The sequence below is a fragment of the Trichechus manatus genome, unplaced genomic scaffold (assembly GCF_000243295.1).
Source record: "Trichechus manatus latirostris isolate Lorelei unplaced genomic scaffold, TriManLat1.0 scaffold00048, whole genome shotgun sequence".
Lineage (NCBI taxonomy): Eukaryota > Metazoa > Chordata > Mammalia > Sirenia > Trichechidae > Trichechus > Trichechus manatus.
Window position 1 is genome coordinate 6,726,775 of NW_004443984.1, and position 23,500 is coordinate 6,750,274.

Here is a 23,500-nt window from a genome sequence, read left to right on the forward strand (position 1 = left end):
AAGAGACTCCTTTTGAAGAGAGAGTTCCTTTGCCCACTGGCCTGGAGCATCTCTGGTCACATGGTGTTGTTCCCTGCCCCCTGACAGATGTGTGCCCTCCTGCCCGGTAACTAATCCCCATGGCAGAGGGCGCTGGGAGGGATTAGTGCTGGGAAATTCAGAGCTGCATCTGCCGACCCCGGTGGAGCCTGGGCGAAGGCTGCGCCTCAGAGCCCGGGAGGCCATCCCTGCTCCTGGCACACAGGGGCCTCCCGGAGGCACCCACCTGCCATGGTGAGGCCTGAACTACCCTGTCCTCTTGAGACTTCCAGAAGAAAGTAAGTCGGGGCTAAGAGCCTAGGGGTTGTTTCTGAGGGGCCCCCAGAGCAGGCTAGAAGCGGGAGGAGGAACTAGAACTAGAGGCAGTGGGTACGGTGACCAACCAACTGTTCTGAGACCGAGGAGTTTCTGTGGGCAAGAGACTTTCACTGCTCCAACAGAGACAGTCCCTGACAGATCTGGACGACTGGTCACGCTAGCAGGGATTTCTGAGCCTTTGAAATGGAGCCACGGAAAGGGGAGAGGCTGCTCTGCGCCTCTCTCATCCTCATCTACCCTCCTTGTGTCCTGACATTTCTCTGTTCCCCTCTTGTCTTTCCAGCTCCCCAAGACCTCTCTTTACCTTCACTTCTCTGGCTCAGTCTCCTGTGCACCAGGGCTGCTGGGGTGTAGACCTGACTCCTCAAGGAACTGGAATCTTCCATGCCTTGGAGAGGATGAAGACCCAGGTGAGGCACAGCCCCGAAGCAGGCTTCAAATACTGGCCTAAATCAGCTCACATCACCTTCATCATCGCCATCACTAACATTTCTAGAGCTTGTATTATAGGCCAGAAAAACAGTTTTAAATGTATTAAAAAACAAAAGCAAAAACAAAACAGTTGCCATGGAGTCAACTCCAATTCGTGGTGACCCCACGTGTATAAAAGTAGACCATGCTCCACAGGGTTTTTAATGGCTGTTTTTTCGGAAGTAGATCACCAGACCTTCTTCTGAGGCAGCTGTGGGTGGACTTAAACCTCCGACCTTTTGGTTAACTGCTGAGCATGTTAACCATTTGCACCTCTGCTCAATGACTTCTCAGAACAAACCAGAGACAACTCTCCTTCCTTTGTACACCTCTAGGCTATTGTTCCTGTCATTGCCTCTGCCTGGAGTACCCCACTCATCCCCAGAGACCTGTCCTGTGAAGCTTTCCTCCCCTCCCAGCCCCCCAGCCTGAGCTCATCCATCCCTCTTTGGTGCCCTGGTTACATGTCTGTGGCTCCGAGAAATGATCAGAACAACACTAGCTACGAACGAGTGAACGCTTTCTAGGGGTTTGCGTGCATTATCTCACCCTCGCCTAAACTCTATGAGGTGCAGGGGTGATTTTCATCCACATTTTACAGATAAGGAAATTGAGGCTCAAAGAGGTGAAGTCATTTGTCCAAAGCTAAAAAAGCAGAGCTGTAGTCAAGTCTTGCTTCTCCCGGCCCCAGAGCCTCATGTCAGACACTCCACCATCCTGCTGGTTCCTGGGGAGACCGGAAAAGGTTCTGTACTCTTAGGGCATATTGCTGTGCCCAGCACACAGCAGGCCCTTGGGGATCATTTGCTGAGTGGATGACTGGGAAGGAGGGGCTGTCCTAGAGTGGAAGGTGAGAAAGGCAAAAGGAGGTGCAGGTCATGAGGCTGCAGACCACCTTGGCAAAGGGCTGGCGGGGGGACGGAGGGGAGGCATAAGAGGGGGTCATGCTACGGGTGGGGTTTGGGAGAGCCTGGCCCTTCCTGAGGGCTCCCTTTGCCAGCATTTTCTAGCTGGGCAGGGAGAAGGGAGAGATAGCCAATGACCATCACAAGTCAAAATGGGAGCAGCTGGTGAGCAGCTTACAGTTCAATACAGTCCCCGCCTTCAGGTTTATTGGAATAAATCCTGCGATTGGAGACAGACATGAGGTGAGGCGGGGCCCCAGAGGAGAGCTACAAATTGGGGGTGCAGAGACCTTAGCCCACGTTGAGATGGAGTGGGTGGGATGTAGAGCCTAGAGCTCAGTTCCCAGGTCTGGCACTCCATATCTATGATCTCAGCAAGTCGTTGGATGTTTCTGAATTTCATTGTTAGCCTGAAAATGAGATGACAAGACTCTGATCATGCCGTGTTGTTAGCTGCTGTCGAGTTGGCCCCGACTCATGGCGACCCTGTGCATCATGGGAAGAAATGCTGCCTGGTTCTGGGCCATCCCTGGGATTGGTGGTGGATGGGACAATATTCTGTTGTGATCCGTAGGGTTTTCATTGGCTGAGTTTTGGAAGGAAATCACCAGGCTTTTCTTCCTAGTCCATCTTAGTCTGGAAGCTCCACTGAAACCTGTCCAGCATCAAAGCAACACACAAGCCTCCACTGACAGCTGCATAGTGACTGTGCATGAGGTGCATTGGCCAGGAACCAAACCTGGGTCTCCAGCACAGGAGGCGAGAATTCTACCATTGAACCACCAGTGCCTCACTGGTCATGCCATGGCTGCCTGCTAAGGGAGATTAGGCTGCCTTCTCACCAGGGTGCCCTCGCTGGCCCTGCCCCAGCAGCCCTTTGCTCATGCTCAGAGGGGAGCATTTTCCGACCTCCCTCGCATGCATACCTGTGACAATGCCAGTGTCCACCATTCACTTCTTTGCGGAAGAGGCACCACCTTGTGTTCTGGTTGTCACTCCTCTGACCTCCAGGTGGAGACATCCAATTGCTCCTGGGATCTTTAATGGTTTCATTTTTTAAAAATTGAAGTGTATTTACATGCAATAAAAATCGGTCTTATTGGTGTATAGTTCTATGAGTCCTGACAAATGAATACAGTCCTGTAACCACCACCACAACAAAATACAGAACAGTTCTATCACCCGCCAAAATTCCTTCCTGCCTTTCTGTAGTCTTCCCTTCCCCGCACCCTCAGGCAACCACTGAGTTGTTTTCTGTCCCTATAATTTGCCTTTTCCAGGAAGTCGTATAAACGGAATCATATAGTCTGTAGCCTTTTGCATCTGGCTTCTTAGCATAATTAATTTGATATCCATCTACATCCTTGCATGAATTAGTTGATTCCTTTATATTGCTGTGTAGTACTCCATTATATGGTTGTTGTATAGTTTGTTTATCCATTTGCTGGCTGAGGGACATTTATGTTGTTTCCAGTCTTTGGAAATTATGAATCAAGAATGACTTTAGTGTGAACCCCAAATTCTACAGCTGAGGGTGCTTTTGAAATCAAGAGAGATTTCCAGATGTAGAAGTAAACTCTTCACAAAATAGCTCAACCCTCTCCTTTAACAGTTGAAGAAATGGAGACCCAGTGAGGGGACGGGATTTGTCCATAATTACAATTGACTCAGGAGGTGGCTGAGATTTGAACCCAAGTCTTTTAACTCACAGGATTATGTAACATTCAAAACACATTTACTGAGAACCTACCAGTGCCAGGCAGCGTGCCAGATGTTGTCGATAGAAAAGCAAAGAGGGCACAATCCTGGTGCTGCAGGCATCCTCACCTGGGAGAGAGCCAGACAAAAAAGCCAGTGGTAACCAGTGCAGGTTACTATTACTATGCAGGAATGGGGTACGCCTAAAGCGAAGAGGTGGAGTCCCTGGACGGTGCAAACAGTTACCACGCTAACCGAAACATGCAAGGCTGCTAACAGAAAGGTCAGAAGTTCAAGTCCACCCAGGAGCGCCTTAGAAGAAAGCTCTGGTGATCTACTTTTGAAGAACCTGCCACTGAAAACTCTGCGGAGCACAGTTCTGCTCGTACACACGTGGGGTCGTCATGAGTTGGAGTTGACTTGATAGTAACTGGTTTTAGAGTAGAGAGGAGAGTGTGATCAATTCTGCTGGGGGAGAATGAGAAGGCGTCACAGATGCCTGGGGGTTTTGAGGGAAGGACCAAAGTTTGTCAGGTGGATAAGGATGGAAAGGGCAACACAGCCAGAGGGTATGGCAGATGTAAAGGTACAGAGAGCTGAGACAATGTAGGGTCTGGGAGCATAAAGATACAAGCAGGAGGAGGAGAAGGGGCAGAAAATGGGTCAGTGGAGCTACTTGGGGGCTAGATCATAGAAGTCCTCTCTTGCCAGATTGTTTCCTTTAGAACAGTGCTTGGCACATAGTAAGTGCTCAACATGTGAGAGATCTTCATGATGACCCACTGCTGTTGAGTCGATTCTGACTCATAGTGACCCTACAGGACACAATACAACTTCCCCATAGGTCTCCAAGGCTATAAATCTTTACGGAAGCAAACTGTCATATCTTTCTCCTGAAGAGCAGCTGGTAGGTTTGAATCATCGACCTTTCAGTTAGCAGCCAAGTGCTTTAACCACTGAACCACTAGGGCTCCTTTCTTTATGAAGAGAGTGTAGGGTTAGACAGAGAGGGATGGAATTGAAATCAGCAAGACTCTAGTGGAACCAATTAGAGAAAACAGAGGTAAGCAGGTACAGAAACTTGATATATTTCAGAGATGGCATGAAAATTAGTGGGGACAAGTTGGGGTATTTAGTAAATGGTGCTGGTATTTAGTAAATGTGTTTTCCATATGGAAAAAATAAAATTAGATTCCCACCTCACACCACAACAAAACCCTTCTTTTGCGTGAAAATATAGAAGCCTGTCTATATATTGCCTCTGCGAAAAAGAAGCACACACACACACACATACACAAAATGCACACTAAAAAGAAAATACTGATTAATTTGACTGGCAACAACCAAACCAAACTAAAAGCTCGTTTATTCAATAACAACTGATTGGGCTTACTATGTACAGAACAATATACTTTTTATATATTAACTTATTTAACTCTATAAACTTAAGAGGCAGGTACCATTATCATCTTTATTTTATAGATGAAGAAACAAGCACAGAGACCTCAGGTGACCCGCTTCAGGTCACACAGCTGGTAAATGGTTGAGCTGAAATCCAAAATCGGGCAATTTGGCCACAGAGTCTGCTCTCATAACTACTACATTATTCTGCCTCTCAACAAAACTTAACATAAACAACATAAAAAGGCAAGCCACAGTTTGGATGGCCAAACAGAGAACTGGTAAAGGAAAAGTATCCGAAATATATAAATAACTATAGTCAGTAAACTGAATAAGAAAAACCAGTCGAACAGTAAGAACAGTAAACACACGGATATGTGGTCAACTTTATTAGTTGGAAAATGCAAATTAACGTACAATGATAATCAATAGTTGACGGATTTTCAATCAACTGATGGGAATGTAAATTGGAACAATTTTGGAGAGTAACTGGATAGCATCTGGTTAAGCTGAAGATGATCATTCCTCATCATCCAGAAATTTCACTCCTAGGCACAGTTCTTCTAACACAAATATATAAAATGACCACATCTGTAAGGCAGTCTGGTCCCAGAGTCCATGCTCTAACCATTATACTTCACAGTATGTTTATACAACAGCATACTCTACAGAAGTTAAAATGAATAATCTAGACTATAGTATCAAATTGAAAAAGAAAGAGCAAGTATGATATCATAATACAGTATGATATTACTTAAATAAGTTTAAAAATATGCAGAACAATCCTACATGCTGTTTATGGATACATAAACACATTAAAAAAAACCTTTGCTGCCAAGTGGATTCTGACTCATAGTGACCGTATAGGACAGAGTAGAACTGCCCCATACAGTTTCCAAGGCTATAAATCTTTATGGAAGCAGACTGCCACATCTTTCTCCCACGAAGCAGCTGGCGGGTTCAAACTGCCAACCTTTAGGCTAGCAGCTGGGTGTTTTAACCACAAGGGCTCCTTGCATAAACATATAGTACAGTGAAAACTGTGAGAGCCGGAACTCAATGAGACTGCCTTGTTTTTCCAGGTCTCCCAAGTTTTCCACTTTTGACGTGGTACAGTCTTACCATTTTTCTATCACTCTCTATTAGTGGAAAATATTTGAGTTTTCCTTCTCTGACAGGTTTCTGCCTTACACAGTTTCCCGCTTTCACAGGTTTTACTGTGTAAAAGGACAAAACATGGGTAATAATGATAAACATCAAAATCAGAATGGGTGTCTCATTTGGGGAGAGAGGGAGGGAAACAGATCCATGAAGGGTTCCTGAAAGCTTCAACTCTACCTGAATGTTTTCTTTTCTTTCATTCATTCAACAAATATTAGAGCTTGCTATGTTCCAGGAACTGTTTCAGGCACTGAGGATACCACTGCGAACAAAACAGACAAAAATCCCTGTTCTCCAATGAAGCAAAGAAGCTGAACAAACAAGAAACAAAATAAAGACGTGACTGACACAGTATATTAAAAACTTTTTTAAAGATAGGAAGAAATTATGGTAAAATGTTAAGACTTCACAAAATGGAGTGGTGGGGTACCTAAGTGTTTGTTATACTAGTCTCTATATATTCTTCAGTATGCTTGAAATATTTCATAATTTTAACAGGTCATCAGGGCTTGGTAATTGGGTGGAGGTGGGGATGGAGGGACAAGGAGGGGCCAGGGCAGACCTCGAAATTTCCAGCTTGGGTGACTGGGTAGAAATAGGTGCCATGAACTGATGTGGAAAATATTAGAAAAGGAGAAGGTAAAATAAGTGAGTTCCACCCTGAATGTTAAGTTTTAGATACTTGGGGGACTTCCAGGTAGAATGCTCAGGAGGCAGTTGAAAACGGGAATCTGATGTTCAGAAGCAAGAGAGTTGGGCAGAAGCCAAGCCAATTGCCATCAAGTCAATCCCAACTCATGGTGACTGCACATGTTACAGAGTAGAACTGCTCCATAGGGGTTTCTTGGCTGTAATCTTTTTTTTTTTTTAACAAACAGAAATTTATTTTCTTGTGGTTTAGGAGGCTAGAAGTTTGAATTCAGGGTATTGGCTCTAGGGGAAGGCTTTCACTGCTGGCTCTGGAGGAAAGTCCTTGTCTCTTTGAGCTTCTGCTCCCGGGCAGTCTTCATGGGGCTTGGCAACGCTCTTCCCCCATGTCTGCTCTGCTTGCTTTCTTAATCTCTTTTATATCTCAAAAGAGATTGACTCAAGATACACCCTACACTAATCCTGCCTCATTAACGTAACAAAGACAATCCATTCCTAAATGGGATTATAACCACAGGCATAGAGGTTAAGATTTACAACACTTATTTCTGGGGGACACAATTCAACCTGTAACATTCTACCCTTTGCCCCCCCACCCCCCCAAATTCATGTCCTTGCCACATGCAAAACATATTCTCCCTCTCACAACATCCCAAAAGTCTTAACTGTTGGCTGTAATCTTTATGGAAGTAGATTGCCAGGCCTTTCTGTGGCGCTGCTGGGTGGGTTTGAACCCCCAAACTTTAGGCTAATAGTCGAGTGCAAACCATTTGTGCTTTGGGCAGGGATTTTGGGCAGAAGCTAGAGAACTGGAAATCTTTAGTATGTGAGTGGTATCATTGTGCATGAGAAACCTGGGGATTATATCTTTCAAGGAATTTGTCTGTTTCATTTAGATTGTCAAATGTATTGACATAAAGTTGGTGTTACCTGTTGGATCTGTAGTGATGTTCCCTCTTTCATTTTTGATTTGGTAATTTGTCACATAGGAATTGTGTGTGTAATCACACAACGAGGAAAGAGGAGGAGGAAAGGTGTTTGTGGGACAGAGGTGGAAGAGGAGCCCTTGAGAAAGGAGATAGGGAAGGATCAGTTAATGCAATATTTGACTAATACCCAGAGGTGCCTCAGAAGAAAGGCCTGGAGATGCTTCCTAAAGGTCATAGCCTTGAAAACCCTATGGAGCACTTGATATAGTTCAGAGTTCTACTCTGCAAAACATGGGGTCACCATGAGCAACTGGTTTGTTTCTTTTGGTTTTGGAGGCTTGTTCCAAGTGCCATGGGAGGGGACATGGGTGAGGACAGTTGGGGAAGGCTTTACAGATGAGGTGGCATTTCAGCTGGTCTTAAGAGATTTTACTGGGTACATAGAAGAGGAGAGGACACGCTAAACAGAGGGCACAGGCTGTTCAAAGGCACGGAGGTGTGGGTGTACGTGCATGGCAGAGCTGCTGAAAGGAGTTTACAGGTGTAATGTTTACCCAAGGCTGTGGACTCTTATGATTTCTGGGCAAACCTGAGGCGTGGGACATACGAGGGTACAAGGTAAGGGTCCTTCTCTTGCTTCCCTCTGCTGACCCCTGTGGGGGGCCATGCCCTATGTCCATCCCCTGCTCCAGGTTGGCTGGCAGCCCAGGCTGCTGAAAGTGCAAAAGAAGTGGCTCTTCCCAGCCTCCTGCAGCTTCTTCTTCCTGTTCTCAGTGGTCATGACTGGCTGTTTCCTGTGGCAGTATCACCTCCCCAAGCTGAAGGCCGGTGAGTTTCTCCGCACCCCCGTAGGTCTTCCTGGGATTTGAACTGACACCCCGATCCCAAGGAGTAGGGGAGGACCATAGCTGAAGCTCTGGCCTGTGTCCTGGCTCCAACTCTCACTGACTGTGCATCACAGTCTCAATGCCCTTGTGTATGAAATGAGAATTCTAACGTCACTGGAGCTTCCTCAAGCTGCCCAGCCTGGGAATAAAACTCAGGGTCACAATTAAAGTGCAAACGGTGTTTCTCTCACTCTGCCTTCAGCCTCCATAGTAGGATCTTCCAGCCAAACCTCCCTTCAAAGATTCCCCGCCCCACACACTGTATACGGAGCCCCTAGAGGAACATCTCACAGAGGTCCACCGACAGTAGTGCCATTTCCCAGAGCCTCTCCTTTCTGGAAGGAGCCCTGGTGGTGCAACAGTTAAGTGCTCAGCTGCTAACCGAAAGATTGGCGGTCTGAACCCACCCAGCAGTTCTGCAGGAGAAAGGCCTGGTGATCTGCTCCTGTGAAGATTACAGCCAAGAAAACCCATCTCTGAACCATTCCCTGGACATAACAACAACAGCTCCTTCCTGTGCTGCTCAAATCCCCGCAAGGAGCCACATGGCTGTGGATGTCCACTAGGCCCTCTGTTGCTATAGCAACCCTTGGGGCCACCAGTGGGCTGTGATCCTGGATAGTCCAGAGTCCCCAGGTCTCTGGTGAAGCAGGGACGGTGCCTCTCTCCTTTCCCCTGCATCATCCTGTGCTCCAGATGCTCCAGCGCTCAGCGAAGTATGCTGGGCTCCCAAAAGCACACAGAGAATTTGCAGAAATGGCTCCTTTTATTTTCTTGCCAGCTCCCTGCCTTCCCTCCCCAACCTTTTCCTTCTAGGGTAAATTCCTTCTTAGTGCCTTAAGCAAATAGATTCCAGGTGGACAGGCTGGTCTGTCCTCTAGGGCTATGCTTCTCAAACTATCAAACTACAAACCCGTAGCAGACTATTATTATTAGAAAGATATAAAAATGAATTATTAGAGAAATTAAGTGGTAAAAATGTATATACAATATAAGCCTACATTTTTAAAATTTATTTTTTGTTGTTGCTGTTGAGAATATACACAGCAGAATGTACACCAATTCAACAATTTCTACAAGTACAATTCAGTGACACTGATTACATTCTTCGAAGTTGTACAACCATTCTCACTCTTCTTTTTTGGGTTGTTCCTCCCCATTAACATAAATTCAATGCCTCTAATATTCCTATCTAATCTTTTGAGTTGCTGTTGTCAATTTGACCCCATATATATAGTTCTTAAATGAGCACAACGGTCAAGGCAGACATTCTTTACTATTAAGCTAAATTACTGTTTGGTTTAAAGACAACTTAAGGGGATATTTTTGGCTTAAGTTTAAAAGACTATCTCAGGGCAATAGTTTTGGTGGATTCCATTAGAATTTAAAATCTGTTCTGCATTTTTTCCCCTTTTGATCAGGATTCTTCTAAGGAATCTTTGATCAAAATGTTCAGTAATGGTAGCTGGGCACAATACAGTTTTTCTGGTCTCATAAGCCCACATTTTTAATTATTAGATTCAACCAACATAAAATTACTGTCAAACTGCTATGAAAGTTTCTAAATGCTTTCTCTTCAATTTTGTACTTAATTTGTCACAAATGGGAAACAAATAGTTCATGGGCCAGCAGTGGGTCCATGGACCACATGGATCTAGGTCCTCACTCTTGCTTGAGCATCACCTGAGAGGTTGTTAGAAATGAGGACTCTCAGGTCCCAGCCCATACCTACTGAGTCAAATCTGCATCATATGATTCTCAGGTAAAAGTAAAGTAAGCCAGACACAAAAGAATAAATATTGTTTGATACCACTTATACAAATAAATATTGTTTGATACCACTTATATCTAGAATAGGCAAATGCATAGAGAGTTTCTGTTTGGGGTGATGAAAAAGTTTTGGAAATAAATAGTGGTGTTGGTTGCAAAAAAACAAAACAAAACAAAACAAAACATTCCCAGGTGATTTTTCATGTGTGCTCACATGATAGAGAAGCATGGCTGTAGACATCCTTCTCCACCTGGACCCTAAGCCGAGCAATTCTTAAACCTATGTCATGGAACTGTCGAGAGATCTTCCATAAGGTTTGTAGTTTTCCTGTTTGGGACTATATCAGTTATCTATTGGGAGAAAGACCTGGTGATCTGCTCTCGTAAAGATTGTTGTTGTTGTTGGGTGCCATCCAGTCAATTTCGACTCATAGTGACCCCACGTGACAGAATAGAACTGCTCCATAGCCACCAAGTGTGTGGTGTAGCCTCCCACTTATAGTCCTAGACAGGCATGGGTGATTGGTATAGGCACAGGCATCTGGCTGCAGCAGGGGGACACACTCTGAGCAAGGCAGGGGGCTGATGGCTGCCCCCGAGTGTCCAGGAGGAAGGCGTGTCCCTGTTCCCTAGAATGCGTAGGTGAGTGGGTTTTGCAGCCAGACTATGAGCACCTAATACTGTTGGCTGTAAGGACTGCGGGGCACCTCTTATTCATGGGCCCCTATCACAGGTGGCTAGGTGGTGTGGGTGGAGCCACTAGTCCTCAGGCCCCTGATGTGGGTAGGTGAAGACCCTGCTTAATGGGCAGAGTAGTGTCAGATGTCAAGAACCTGCCACTTCTCAGCTGAAACAGTTGAAGTTAGAGTTCCGGTATATACCCTGTTGTACTGTGGTAATGAGGGCCTATGCTGTTGAGATGGGCCCACACAAGTCTATGCAGGGGGAAAGGCACTCAAAGTCCGTGGATCCCTTTTGCCTGTGCCTAGGCAAAGGAGCTGTGCCTACCGTGGGTTCCTGGCTTAGGGGAGCTGGCAGTTTATTTTTTCCTGTTTGTTAATTTGTTCACTCTCCAAGGCGGGGAGAATGGCTCTGGGCATGACAGATCCTACTTCCAGCCCAGGGGACTCGGCAATTGCTGAAGCGAGTCCGGGACCCAGGGCAGAGCAGGGAGTGGGGAGGTAAGTGGGAGAGAGGTTTTTCCCTAAGGGGGGTGTTTTTGATCTGCGCGGTAAGTCGTATGCAATTATTTATCTTTCGCTGATGAGGGCTGTTTCTCACTAGTTCTGGGTGGCTGTGTAGACTCTCTGATGCTGGGTCTCTCCCAGTGCAGAAAACACGCCTCCCGAGCACTGCTGCTTGCCTGCCTCACCACTCACCCCCAAGCTGCTCAGGCCCGAAGGGCTCAGGCTCTCGCCGGGTCAGGTGGCAACTCCTCGCTGCTTCCGAACCATCTCTCCCTCCCCCTGCCACTCAGTCCAGTTCCTCAACTCTGCCTTTGATGTTTAGGGCTCCCAGATTGCCATATATAATCGAATCACTTGTTTTTTTGGGTCTTTGTTGTAAGAGGGTCCACCGGCGGCATCTGACTACTCCGCCATCTTGCCCCCCCGCCCCAACCAGGCTGTATTCCTTACGAGAGCAGATCATCAGGTCTTTTTCCCACTGTAAAGATTACTGCCTAGAAAACCCTGTGGGGCAGCTCTCCTCTTCACACAGGGTCGCTGTGAGTCAAAAGTTGATTTGATGGCATCTAACAACAACATTAGTGAGTAAAAAAACATCCCACACTTACTGGCTTAAACAAGGTGATGTATTATTTCTCATGATTCTGTGGGTTGGCTGGCAGTTCTGCTGCTCGTCTTGCTGGGCTCTCTCCTGTGGCTACATTTAGTGGGCAAGTGGGCTGGGAGAGCAGGGCCTCTTTCATGGCAGGTATCCCAGGCTTGTCCACAGGTGGCAGTGTTTCCAGGGAGCAAAAGCAGAAGCTGCAAGGTCTCTTAAGGCCTAGCTTTGGAAGTTGTGCAATCAATTTGGCCTCATCTGATTTGCTGAAGCAAGTCACAGGACAGCCAGATTCAAGGGAGCGGGGAAAGAATCCCTGGCCATATTGAATCTACCACAGTGACCACAGGTGGGCAGACTCTCAGACAACGAGTTTCCACTGGTAACTACTAATCTACTTTGTCTCTATGTATTTGCCTATTCTAGATATTTCATGTATGTGGGATCATACAATATTTGCCCTTTTGTGTCTGGATGTAGATCCTGAGGTGGTGCTCATGCCCTAACACCCCTACACCGTCCTTAGAGGACAAGGTGAGGTCTGGGTCACTGTCTTAGTTATTTAGTGCTGCTATAACAGAAATACCACAAGTGGATGGCTTTAACAAACAGATTTATTTTCTCACATTTTAGGAGGCTAGAAGTCTGAATTCAGGGTGTGTGGCTCTAGGGGAAGGCTTTCTCTCTCTGCCAGCTCTGGAGGAAGGCCCTTGTCTCTTCGGCTTGTTTCCTTGTCCTTTGGAGATCTCCATATGGTTTGGCATCTCTCTTCCCCCATCTTTGCTTGCTCACTTGCGTGTTTAATCTCTTTTATATCTCAAAAGAGATTGGTTCAAGACACACCCGACATTAATCCTGCCTCATTAACATAACAAAGACAACCCATTCCCAAATGGGATTATAACAATGGGCGTAGAGGTTAGGATTTACAACACATATTTTTGGGGGACATAATTCAATCCATAACAGTCACATTCTGAGGTTCCGTGTGGACATGGACGGGGGTGGGGCACTACGCAGAAACATAGAATCAGGATGAGGGCGACATACAGACACAAGGAAGCCAGGCCTTGTCAAGTCTGCTGACCACATGGAGGTGGAAAGCTGGTTATATGAAAGAAAGGAGTACAGTGACTCTACACACCAGGAATTGTGGCCTAATTGGTATCTTGAAATCTAAGCGGTGGGTGGCAAAGGTGGGATTGTCCCTTCACGTCCCGGGTATACTCTGCCGTCTGTCCCTCAGTTGCCCACAGCTGGTCTCTGTACCCTGATGTCTCCTGGGTAAGGCTGTTGCAGGCTGAGGAAGGCTGGCCCCAGGAGGCGGCTCTGGCCTTTGCTGCTACCTTCCCCCTCTCCCCCATCCTGACCCCTGGACTTGTATCCTGATCTCTGTCCCCCACTTACCACATGTTCCTTCTAGGTTCTTTGGGGCCAGATGTGACCTCTGCCCCAGTGAGGATGTGTCCCCGGCACCCTGAGCCTGTGCCCCTGGTCCACCCCCTCCCAGTATTGAAGGAGGCCCTCGAGAAGGTCAGTGACGACCCAGGAGGTAACTGAGTATGTGGGCTGGGGCTCGGTAATGAAGAGGAGGGCACCTCCTCTGCACTGCAAGTGGCTTTCATTCATTCACTCACTCATTCAACATGCATATTTCTTGAGCACCTACTCTGTGCTAGGCACTGGGAATATGGCAGGAAGAGAATACTGTCCTGCCCTCAAGAAGCTACTAGTCTGAAAGTGAGGGGAACAGTCAAGATGACCAATATTTATAGCACAAGGATGAAAGTGAGGATAGGGAAAGTTTAGGGGCTGTGGGGGGACAGAGGAACTGGACTTGGGGTCAGAGAAAGCTTCTGGAGGAATTGGTGTCTAAGCTGAGATCTGAGCAAGTAGGAGTGATCCAGATGATGTGTGTGTGATGGGGGCTGGGGGAAGGGAGGATGTGCTCTAGGCAGAGGGAACAGCATGTGCAAAGGCCCAGAGGCAGCAGTGGAACTTTGAGGTAGTTCAGTCCGGCTGGCCCAGAGGTGGGGGTGGGGAAAGATGATACAGGAGAGGATGATAGAGCTGATATCACAGAGTCCCTTGCAATATGATTAAGCACATACACACACACACTCACACACAACTTACGCCATCACAAGATGGCATGACACTAGACGGAGGTGTCTGCCAGCTCTAGTCTGCACCAGTCAGACACCATTGACTTTGGTAACTCACCTTAGAGGAGATACATAAAAATGACAATGGGATCAAAAGGTTATGAGCAGCAGCTTGATGTGGGGGACTTGAAACTGTCGTGAGGAACAGCTAAACAGAAAGGGAAGGATGAGTCTACAGTCCTCATTGTCTGGGGCCAATGAGGAGACATGGCCACTGTCTGCAGACACCTGAAAAATTTTCATAAAGGAGGGAGAGCAAAAGGATGCTAGGTGGCTCCCGGGGTCTATAGCTGCCTTCTGTTGAGCACCTACTAGGAGCCAGTGGCTGTGCAAAGTTCTTTATATGCATTACCTCGTGAATCTTCCCAACAGCAACATGAGGGAGGTACTATTGAGGAGGAAACTGAGGCTTGGAGAGGTGGAGTGGAAACTACAGGCAAGAGCTCAGCTCAGGTTCTGTAAAACCACTCAGCGAAGTGGTCTGGTGGTTAATTACGAGCCGAGGTCTAAAGTCAGCCCAGGATTCTAATCCTGACTCCATCAGCAACTAGCCACTTGGACAAGTCACTTCATATATCATAGACTCAATTTTCTCATCTGTAAAATGGAGAGAAATTAGTTCCAACTTATTACAAGTGTTAAATGAGACCACATACGGAAATCACTTTATACCATGCCTGGCACAGTTTAGGAGTTCCTGGGTGGTGGTGTATACGGTTAAGCACTCATCTACTAACTGAAAGCTTGGCAGTTCAAACCTACCCAGAGGCATCTGGGAAGACAGCCTTGGTGATTTGCTTCCAGAAGGTCACAGCCATGAAAACCCCGTGGAGCAGCTCTACTCTGCAACACACGAGGTTGCCATGAGTTGGAATCGACTCAAGGGCAACTGGTCTGGTTTTTGGTTTTGGCACATTCTGAATGTGCAATAAATGTTAGCTATTAGTGCTGCTGTTGTTGTGTGTCACTGAGTCGATTCCAACTCATAGGGGCCCTGTAGGCTAGAGCAGAACTGCCCTGTTGGGTTTCCTAGGCTGAATCTTTACGAGAGCAGATTGCCAGGTCTTTTCTCCCGCGTAGTGGCTGGTAGGTTTGAACTGCCGACCTTCAGTTAGCAGCCAAGCTCTTAATCATTATGCCACTAGAGGTCCTTAGTTGTTATTGTCATTATATTTCATCATGAAAAATAATGAGGTATTTTCAACAGAAGTCCAAAGAAGGCCTATAAACAGTGAATTCCCCAACACTAGAGGTCAGACTAGACCTATTGGAGGTTTTCTAGGGAATCAGACAAGGGTTGGACTGGATCAGTTGTTTTAACAACCTCCTCCCTCCCCTCTGCCACCTTTTTTTTTGGCCAAGGAAACGTGTTTTCAGACAAAAATCTTATGAGGAAGATTTATGTATAAAACAGATTCAAGGGGAGTTGCTCTGGTTGAAGACAGGGTGGAGGGCTGAGGGCTCACTGGGCTCCCCTCCAATAGCTGGGGGGAGAGATGGAGGGGAGCAAGGCCAGTGCTGTCTGTAGGGTGTGGTTGTGGGAGTGAGCGGGTATGCAGAATGACAAGCGTGGCGAGCATAGATGGGGGGGCCTGTCACTGCACCCACACGCTGAACCTCCCACTTCTCTCTCTCAAGGTGGACAAGATGCTGCGCCAGGCAATGTCTGCCCCAGGCCTGGCCGCCATGTCTGCAGTTGTCATTCACAATGACACCATGATCTGGACGGGGAACTATGGGAGGAAGAACGGCTCAGACCCAACTTCGAGACCCCCCAATGAGTACACCATGTACCGGTCAGCTGGAAAACCTCTAGGGTGCTGTGGAGGGGACGAGGGATGGAAAGAGGGGGACCTAGGAGATAGGGAGACTCAAGAGAGAATCACAGCTGGGGGTTCAAGCCGCCAGGCCCCTTTATTGAGTCCTGACAAACTTATAGATGAAGAGACTGAGGTCCAGAGAGGACCAGTCAGTGTCCAACATCATACCACAGGGGTAATAGGCTAGGAAGGAATACAGCCCTTCACCCCAAACCTCCCAAATTAGCCAGGCCACATCGCACACCCCTCACCCACCATGCACCACAAAGGAACCATGAAGAGTTCCTGGGTCTTTACCCCAAGTCCCCTACCAGTCAGCAGCACTGGGACAACCAGAAGCAGCTCAAGACATTCTGCCTGTGCTTGGGGTCTCCTCTCCTGGGTGCTGCCCTCAGTATCTTCAAAACTCACAACGCTGAGTGAACACATTCACTCCCAGGGATGCTACGGGGATGATTACAGGGGACTCAGAGGGAACTAGCATTCATGTTGTACCTACTCTGTGCTAGGCATGGGGCCAACAATTGTATTTGCTGTCACTTATTGAGCACTTACTGCCAGATGTGTTGCAGGCACTTTACACGAACAATCTTATTCAACCGTTTCTGCAACCTGTGAAGCAGGTATAATTATCCCTATTTTACAGATAACAAAATGGAATCTCAGAAAGGCCTAGTAACTTGCCCAAGGTCACACAGCTGGTGAGAGACACAGGTGCAATCCATACCAAGGTCTGTCCTAGAATGAGGAGTATCTGGTGAAGGGCCTGGCATGGGGTAGGTGTTCAAAAGTGTCCATCCCACGCCCCACCCCCACTGCCTCTGGTATGTTCTCGAGAATCCCAAAGGCAGTTCTACAGAGGCTGGTGAATTCCCACCTGAGACGCTGAATAAGGGTGGATTCAGTGCTTTCCTGGAATACTAGAGGCTGGGGGCACAGGGTGGGCGGTGGGTGCCCTCTGTACCCTCATGCTCTCATACTGTACAGGATCTCCAGCATCTCTAAGATCTTTCCAGTTCTCATGCTGTACCGCCTGTGGGAAGAAGGCATCGTAGCCTCTTTAGATGACCCTCTGGAGCGGTATGCCAGCACTTTCACCATTAACAACCCACTGGGCATGGCATCAGCCTCCAAACAGCAGACTCTGATGGATAAGCTGGAAGAGGTTGGCCCAGCCCCAAGGCCTTCACTTGTCACACTCCGAAGGATGGCCAGTCAGCTCTCAGGTAAAGAGTCTCTGAAATTATCCAGCCCCGCCTGAACCATTTCAGGTGGGGGAACTGAGGAGCAGGTTCTCATCTAGCCACAGTAGGCCCACTCTCTGCCCTTTCTGAATTGGCCGTACGTCCCTCTCACAAGGCTTGGGGGGTGGACCAGGAGTAGAAAGATCTGGGAAGGTAAAAGCGGAGATGAATACTGGGAATTTAGATGAAGTAGGCAAATCAAGATCAGTTGGCAGGTCAAAATCAAGTTGGCAGGTCAAGATTTGCTTAAAAGATCAAGAGTAAGTCAACCAGTCAATATTAGCAGACAATTCTACAATGAAGACCTAATTTCCCTTAATATATAAAGAGCTCCTACAAATCAACATAAAGACCATCAACACAACAGAAAAATGGACAAAGGATATGAGTAGAATAGACAGTTCACATAAAATGAAATACAAATGGCTCTTAAGAATACTAAAAATTTTTTAAAAGATGCTCAACTTCACTCATAATAAAATAAATTCAAATTAAATCTATGCTGAGATACATTTTTTTCCCCTATTAGATTGACAAAGACCAAAATGATGGAAGCACTGAGCTGGTGAGGTTACCGTGAAATAGGCTTTCTTATACATCAGTGTGTGGAGCCCTGGTTGTGCAGTGGTTCAGAGCTCGGCCACTAACGAAAAGGCTGGCGTTTCAAATCCACCAGCCGCTCCTTGGAAACCCTATGGGGTAGTTCTACTCTGTCCTATAGGGTTGCTATGAGTCGGAATCGACTTGATGGCACACAACGATAACAATCACAATTAAAAAAAATATATATCCTTTGATTCAGCAGTTTTACTTCTAGAAAATTATTTTACAGATCTACTGCCACATGTGTGGTATGAGGGGCATACAAATTTACTCACTACAGCAATGTTTGTAATAGCAAAAGTTTGCAGACAACCTAAATACCCATCACTGAGGGAATGGCTAAATAAACTATGACACAGCTATATAATCAAATACTATGTAGCTCCAAAAGAGAGTAATAATGCTCTTTATGTACTGATGGAATTCGATGCGAAGCTAAGTGGAAACAAAGGTTTATAACAACCTATGAATAAACACAGCATATGAATAAATATATATATATACTGTATCATATGTATATGAATGTATATGTATAATGTATATGTAATGTGCATAGTGTATAATATATGTGTGTATTATATGTAAATATATGTATTAGTTTATATGTGCATAAAAAAATCTTCAGAAGGAAACTAAAGAGATTAAAACACTGGGTTGCTTCCAGGGAGGGAGACTGGATATTCTTTGGTGTCTTATGAATTTGAATCATGTAAATGGAAAACCTAATCAAATAAATTATATTAGAAGAAAATCACATAAATAAATACAATCTCCTCTCCAAAAAAAAAAAAATCCTACCCTACATGTTGCCTCAGTTTTAAGGGGGCCAGCTAAGCAAATCGCTGCCTGAATAACTCTTCTAGGTTCTTAATGTCTTCTATGATTGAACCTCACCCTGACCTAGAGCTTTCCTCCCATTCCTAGGGCTTTTCATCCATTCTCTTATTAAGTCTTGCAGCACCTCACACGGGACCCACCGAAGGTGCTCAAGCCCATTTAAAGATGAGCACGTAGAGTTCAGAGACGTCAATTAACGACATGGTCTGGGGTCACGCAGCAAGAGTGCTGGAGTCAGAACTTAAACCCAGGACTTAGGACTTCATGTCCCCAACTGCTCAGGCCAAAAGCCTTGGAGACATCTCTGGTGCAAAGTAGATGCTCAAAAACTGTTGATGAATGAATGAATAAAAGGAACCCTCGCCCTGTGATCCTCCCAATACCTGTCACATACAATAAACAGAAAATCCCAAGGGATCAGAGGAGCCAGTTCCACAAAACCTGCTTGGTCCAACCTCAAAAAGTTTATAGAATTAAACTTCTGTAGTTGATGACAACAATTATTTATCGAGCAGTTATTATATGCCAGGCACCATGCTAAGCATCTTATCTAATCCTCACATCAGTGGTTCAGTGGCAGAATTTTCATCTTCCACGTAAGAGACTCGGTTCGATTCCTGGCCACTGCACCTCATGCGCAGCCACCATTCATCTCTCAGTAGGGGCTTGTGTGTTTGCTGTGATGCTGAACAGGTTTCAGTGGAGCTTCTAGGCTAAGAAGGACTAGGAAAAAAAAGCCTGGCAATCTACTTTTGAAAATGAGCCAATGAAAACCCTATGGATCACAATGGTCCAATCCACAACCAATCATGGGGATGGAGCACGACCAGGCAATGTTTCGTTCCATTGTGCATGGGGTCTCCAGGAGTTGGGGCCTACTCAAAGCAGCTAACAACAATAATCCTTACATCAGCCCTATGTTGTAGGAATTATTTCTCCTAGACAGGGTTCGAACTGGTTTGAACTGGTTCAGTTATGGCTGATGAATCGAAACTGTAACAGACCTGAATTTTTAAAATTCAGGTTTTGTGGAACTGGCTCCTCTGATCCCTTGGGATTTTCTGTTTATTGGATGTGACAGGTATCGGGAGGATCACAGGGTGAGGGTTCCAGAACCATAACCAGAATGGGAAAAATCATGTGCTGAAGCCCTGGAATGGAAGACTCGAAGAGGTGTAGTGAGCCCTTTCAGGAGTCTGATGCATGAGACTGGATTACTGCCAGGACTGAGGGCAAGGACACATATTCAAAGTGGTGTGGCAGGCTCCGCCTGGCTCTGTTCAAAATCCTACAGGCAAGAGATCTGGTTGCTGTGCAACACTGCCCTTGTTTTCTAAGATGGAGATTAAGTTTCTAGCAGGGTTTTGACCCATAAGTTTTCCTGTTCTGGCTATGGTTCTGGTTCACCCAAATTTAAAAAATTCGAGTCTGTTCCAGTGTTGCTTCCTTGCCCATGACTGAACCGGAAGAACTGGCTCAAAACCCTGGTTACAGATGAGAAGACCAGGGCTCAGAGAGGTTAAGTGACTTGCCCAATGAAACACAGGAAGGAAGAGAAGAGGCAGGATTGGAGTCCATGCCTAGCAGTTTTTTTTTTTTTTTAAGTGGTTTAAAACCCCACTGGAAGGTGGGGGAGGGAGTGCACACAAAGACCCACCATTCCACCTTCAACAAAATCACTGCCATGTCCCACGCAGCGGGTCTGACTATTACTCCTTCCTAGGACTTCCCAGAAGGCTCCGCTCCACTTCTCTGTTGTGGAGGGGCAGCACCCAGGAGGCCCTGAGCCTGCTCAAGGATGATGTGCTGGTGGCGGACCCAGGAACCAGGTGAGGAGCACACCCTGATACCCTGCCACAAATTGGGAACCTTCCCAGGAGACATACCCTGGCTGGGAAAGAGGCTGCTTCAGCTCATCCTCAATGGTCAGAGCCAGGAGAGACCTTGGAGATCACTGAATACAACTCCCAATGCTACAGCTGGGAAGACTGAGGCCCAGAGAGGGTGGCACAGGGGAGAGCTGGACCTTCAATCCAGTTCTGTTTGAATTTTGTATTCTTCCCATTCGTTAACTCCACATTTACTGAACATCTACTAGGTGCCCAGAATGTGCTAAATTCTGAGATACAACAGTGAACAAATCCAATGAGGTCTCTCCACATGGAGTTGGCATTCTTGTGACAGAGGCACACAAAAAACAGTGAACAAATCAACAAGATAAATACGTATTTTGCCAAGTGCCATGATGAAAATAAACGGGCCACTGACTGATTTAGGGAGTAGCCGGGGTGACCACTGGGCGTTCAGAAAAGCCCAACTCTAGGAGCAACTCAGGCTGTGGGGCTGGGCAGAGGATCCCCTGGCTCCCCGAGCAGGGCCCCTTTTCCAACTTGCCCCTCTCTGCCTCTCCAAATGCTGAATTTCAGGTCCCACTTCTCTTAAAGGATCCAGGTAATGCAGAGAAAAGAGCATTGCTTGGGCATTTGCAGACTGGCGTTCTTCCAGCTCTGCCAGGAACTTGCTGTGTGACCTTGGGTGAGGCACTTAACCTCTGCACCCTCACATTCTCATCTGCAAAATAAGGGGATTGGGCTAGAGTTCAGGAATGCTTAATGGGATTTGTGAATTTTCATCCATCCATGTGTCTTCCTGAGGCACTATTTTAGAGATTCTGAAACTGCATTTTTTTCTGCAAAAGAAAAGAGGCCTCTTTATTATTGGTGTCTGCCACAGGCCTGGAAGAAGAAAGGGCTGGAATCCTGACTTACATTTGCTATCTCTGAGCTACATGATCATTATCATTTTCTTTCCAGAACAGTCTGACACTCTAGTTTTCAATTCAATAAAGTAAATCATACTAAAGTGTAAAGGAAGAGTAAGATTTATCTTACTTTTTCAGGTGCCATTTGTCGAAACCAGTTCTCCCTCAACCTGCTGTGTGACCCCGGATAATTCCCTGCCCTTCTAGGCCTTTGTTTTACCAAATGTAGAATTGTCCTTCGTTGTCATCAAGTACGTAGGCTGCAACCTATGGCAACCTTATGTATAACAGAATGAAACATTACCTGGTCCACTATCTTCCAGCACTATATTGGACAGTGTTCTGTTGTAATCCATAAGGTTTTCATTGGCTAATTTTTGGAAGCAGATTGCCAGGCCTTTCTTCCTAATCTTAGTCTGGAAACTTCACTAAAACCTGTCCGCCATGGGTGACCCTGCTAGTATCTGAATGCCAGTGGTATGGCTTCCAGTATTATAGCAACATACAAGCCACCACACTACACAAACTGACGACAGTGGTGGAAGTGTAGAATCAGGAGATGTATTCAAGGATCTCCCAAGCTTCTTCTGGGTCTGACCATCTAGGATGCTGTGAATCAGGCCTCTTCCCAGCCCCACTCAATCCAATAAAACTTTGGTGGCATTTCAGACAGCCTGAGCAGTGGGGAGGGATTATTTAGGGTCTGGAGATGGCCATTCCAGCCACATCCCAGTTTCCACCCTTCTCCTTCCAGGTGCCATTACAGCACACTGGCCTTCTCGCTCCTAGCCCACGTCCTGGCAGCCCACACTGCCCAGGGTGACTACCAGCGATGGGTCTCGGAGAACCTCCTGGAGCCCCTGGGGATGGCAGACACCGGCTTCGACCTCACGCCCTCTGTGCGCGTCCGCCTGGCAGCTGGCTTCTACGGCAGCGGGCGGCAGGCACCACTCTACGACCTGGGCTGGTACCGCCCGTCGGGCCAGATGTACTCCACCCTTGCCGACTTGGCCAAGCTGGCTATGGTGCTCCTGGGCAGCGGGCCCCAGCAGCTCCTCAGGCCAGATGCCGCCAAGACGCTGCTGGCGCCGGTGCTGGCCTGCCCCGGAGCCTACTTCGCCAACGAGACGGGCACGCCGTGGGAGTTCCACGCTCAGCGGGGCTACAGGGTGGTGCGCAAGGACGGTGACCTGGACGGCTACGCCGCCACCTTCTCCCTCGTGCCCCCGCTGCGCCTGGGCCTCGTGCTGCTGATGGCCGGGCCGCGGCCGCCCGGGCCCGATCTGGTGGCGCAGGCCTACGACGTGCTCCTGCCTGCGCTGGAGAGAGCCTTCCGGGAGGCCGACCTCAGCCCGGCCCCGCCGCCCAGTGCGCGCCCCTTCTCCGGCTACTTCACCTTTGCCAACCTAACCTTCTACGAGGTGAGGGCTGGGGCCGCGGGGGAGCTGCGCCTGCGCCAGTTCGGGCCCCGCGTCGAGGCGCTGGTGCCGCCCGCGTTCCGCACGCTGGCGCTGCGCCATCTGCGCGACCGCGTCTTCCAGCTGCACGTGGGCCGTGAGTTCCCGTGCGCGCTGCCGCTCGGGGACTCCTGGCTTTCGCTCGAGGCCCAGCACGGGCAGCTGGTCAATTTCTACTCACTAGATCCCTACGGGCTATCCCCTGGCTTTGACGTGCCGGGCCTCAACACCTACCGGGTGCTTCGGCTGCTGCGCAAGCCGGTATTCAAGACCCAGTGACTCAGACTCCTTACCGGATCTCTCCTTCCCTCGCCCCCCAGCTCTAGAATCAGAGAGTTGGAAGGAGAGGCAGCAGCAATACCTGTTAGAAAGCCCAGTAGCTGGCAAAGTGGAGTAGGGTGGTGCTACTCGAAGTGTGGACAGTTGGCCGCAGCCAGTTGGGGAAATTGTTTCTCATTCATGGGGAAAGAAAAATTACAGAAATTTAGAGTAAGCATTTAGAAACTTTAATAGCAAGCTGACAGAGTACTTTTGTGTCTGTTGAATCTAATAAAAATATGGACCTGCATTTTGTCTTTCTTTAATCAACATCATAGAACTA

At 47.3% G+C, this 23,500-nt stretch overlaps 1 protein-coding gene across 1 annotated transcript; it reads left to right on the top strand.

Moving 5' to 3' along the window:
* The first annotated feature begins 755 nt into the window (after positions 1-755).
* LACTBL1 (lactamase beta like 1) lies at positions 756-23,178 on the top strand. The gene is made up of 7 exons (XM_004377145.2): positions 756-767; positions 8,263-8,398; positions 13,436-13,545; positions 15,816-15,973; positions 16,985-17,223; positions 20,405-20,510; positions 22,197-23,178. The coding sequence occupies exons 1-7, from the start codon at positions 756-758 to the stop codon at positions 23,176-23,178; spliced, it is 1,743 nt and encodes a 580-aa protein (XP_004377202.2).
* The last annotated feature ends 322 nt before the right edge of the window (positions 23,179-23,500 follow it).

What these genes read in the sequence shown, in the direction of transcription:
- LACTBL1 (XM_004377145.2), top strand. An exon ending in AATGAGTACACCATGTACCG is followed by an intron (nt 15,974 to 16,984) that starts GTCAGCTGGAAA and finishes CATACTGTACAG; the next exon opens with GATCTCCAGCATCTCTAAGA. An exon ending in GTGGCGGACCCAGGAACCAG is followed by an intron (nt 20,511 to 22,196) that starts GTGAGGAGCACA and finishes TTCTCCTTCCAG; the next exon opens with GTGCCATTACAGCACACTGG.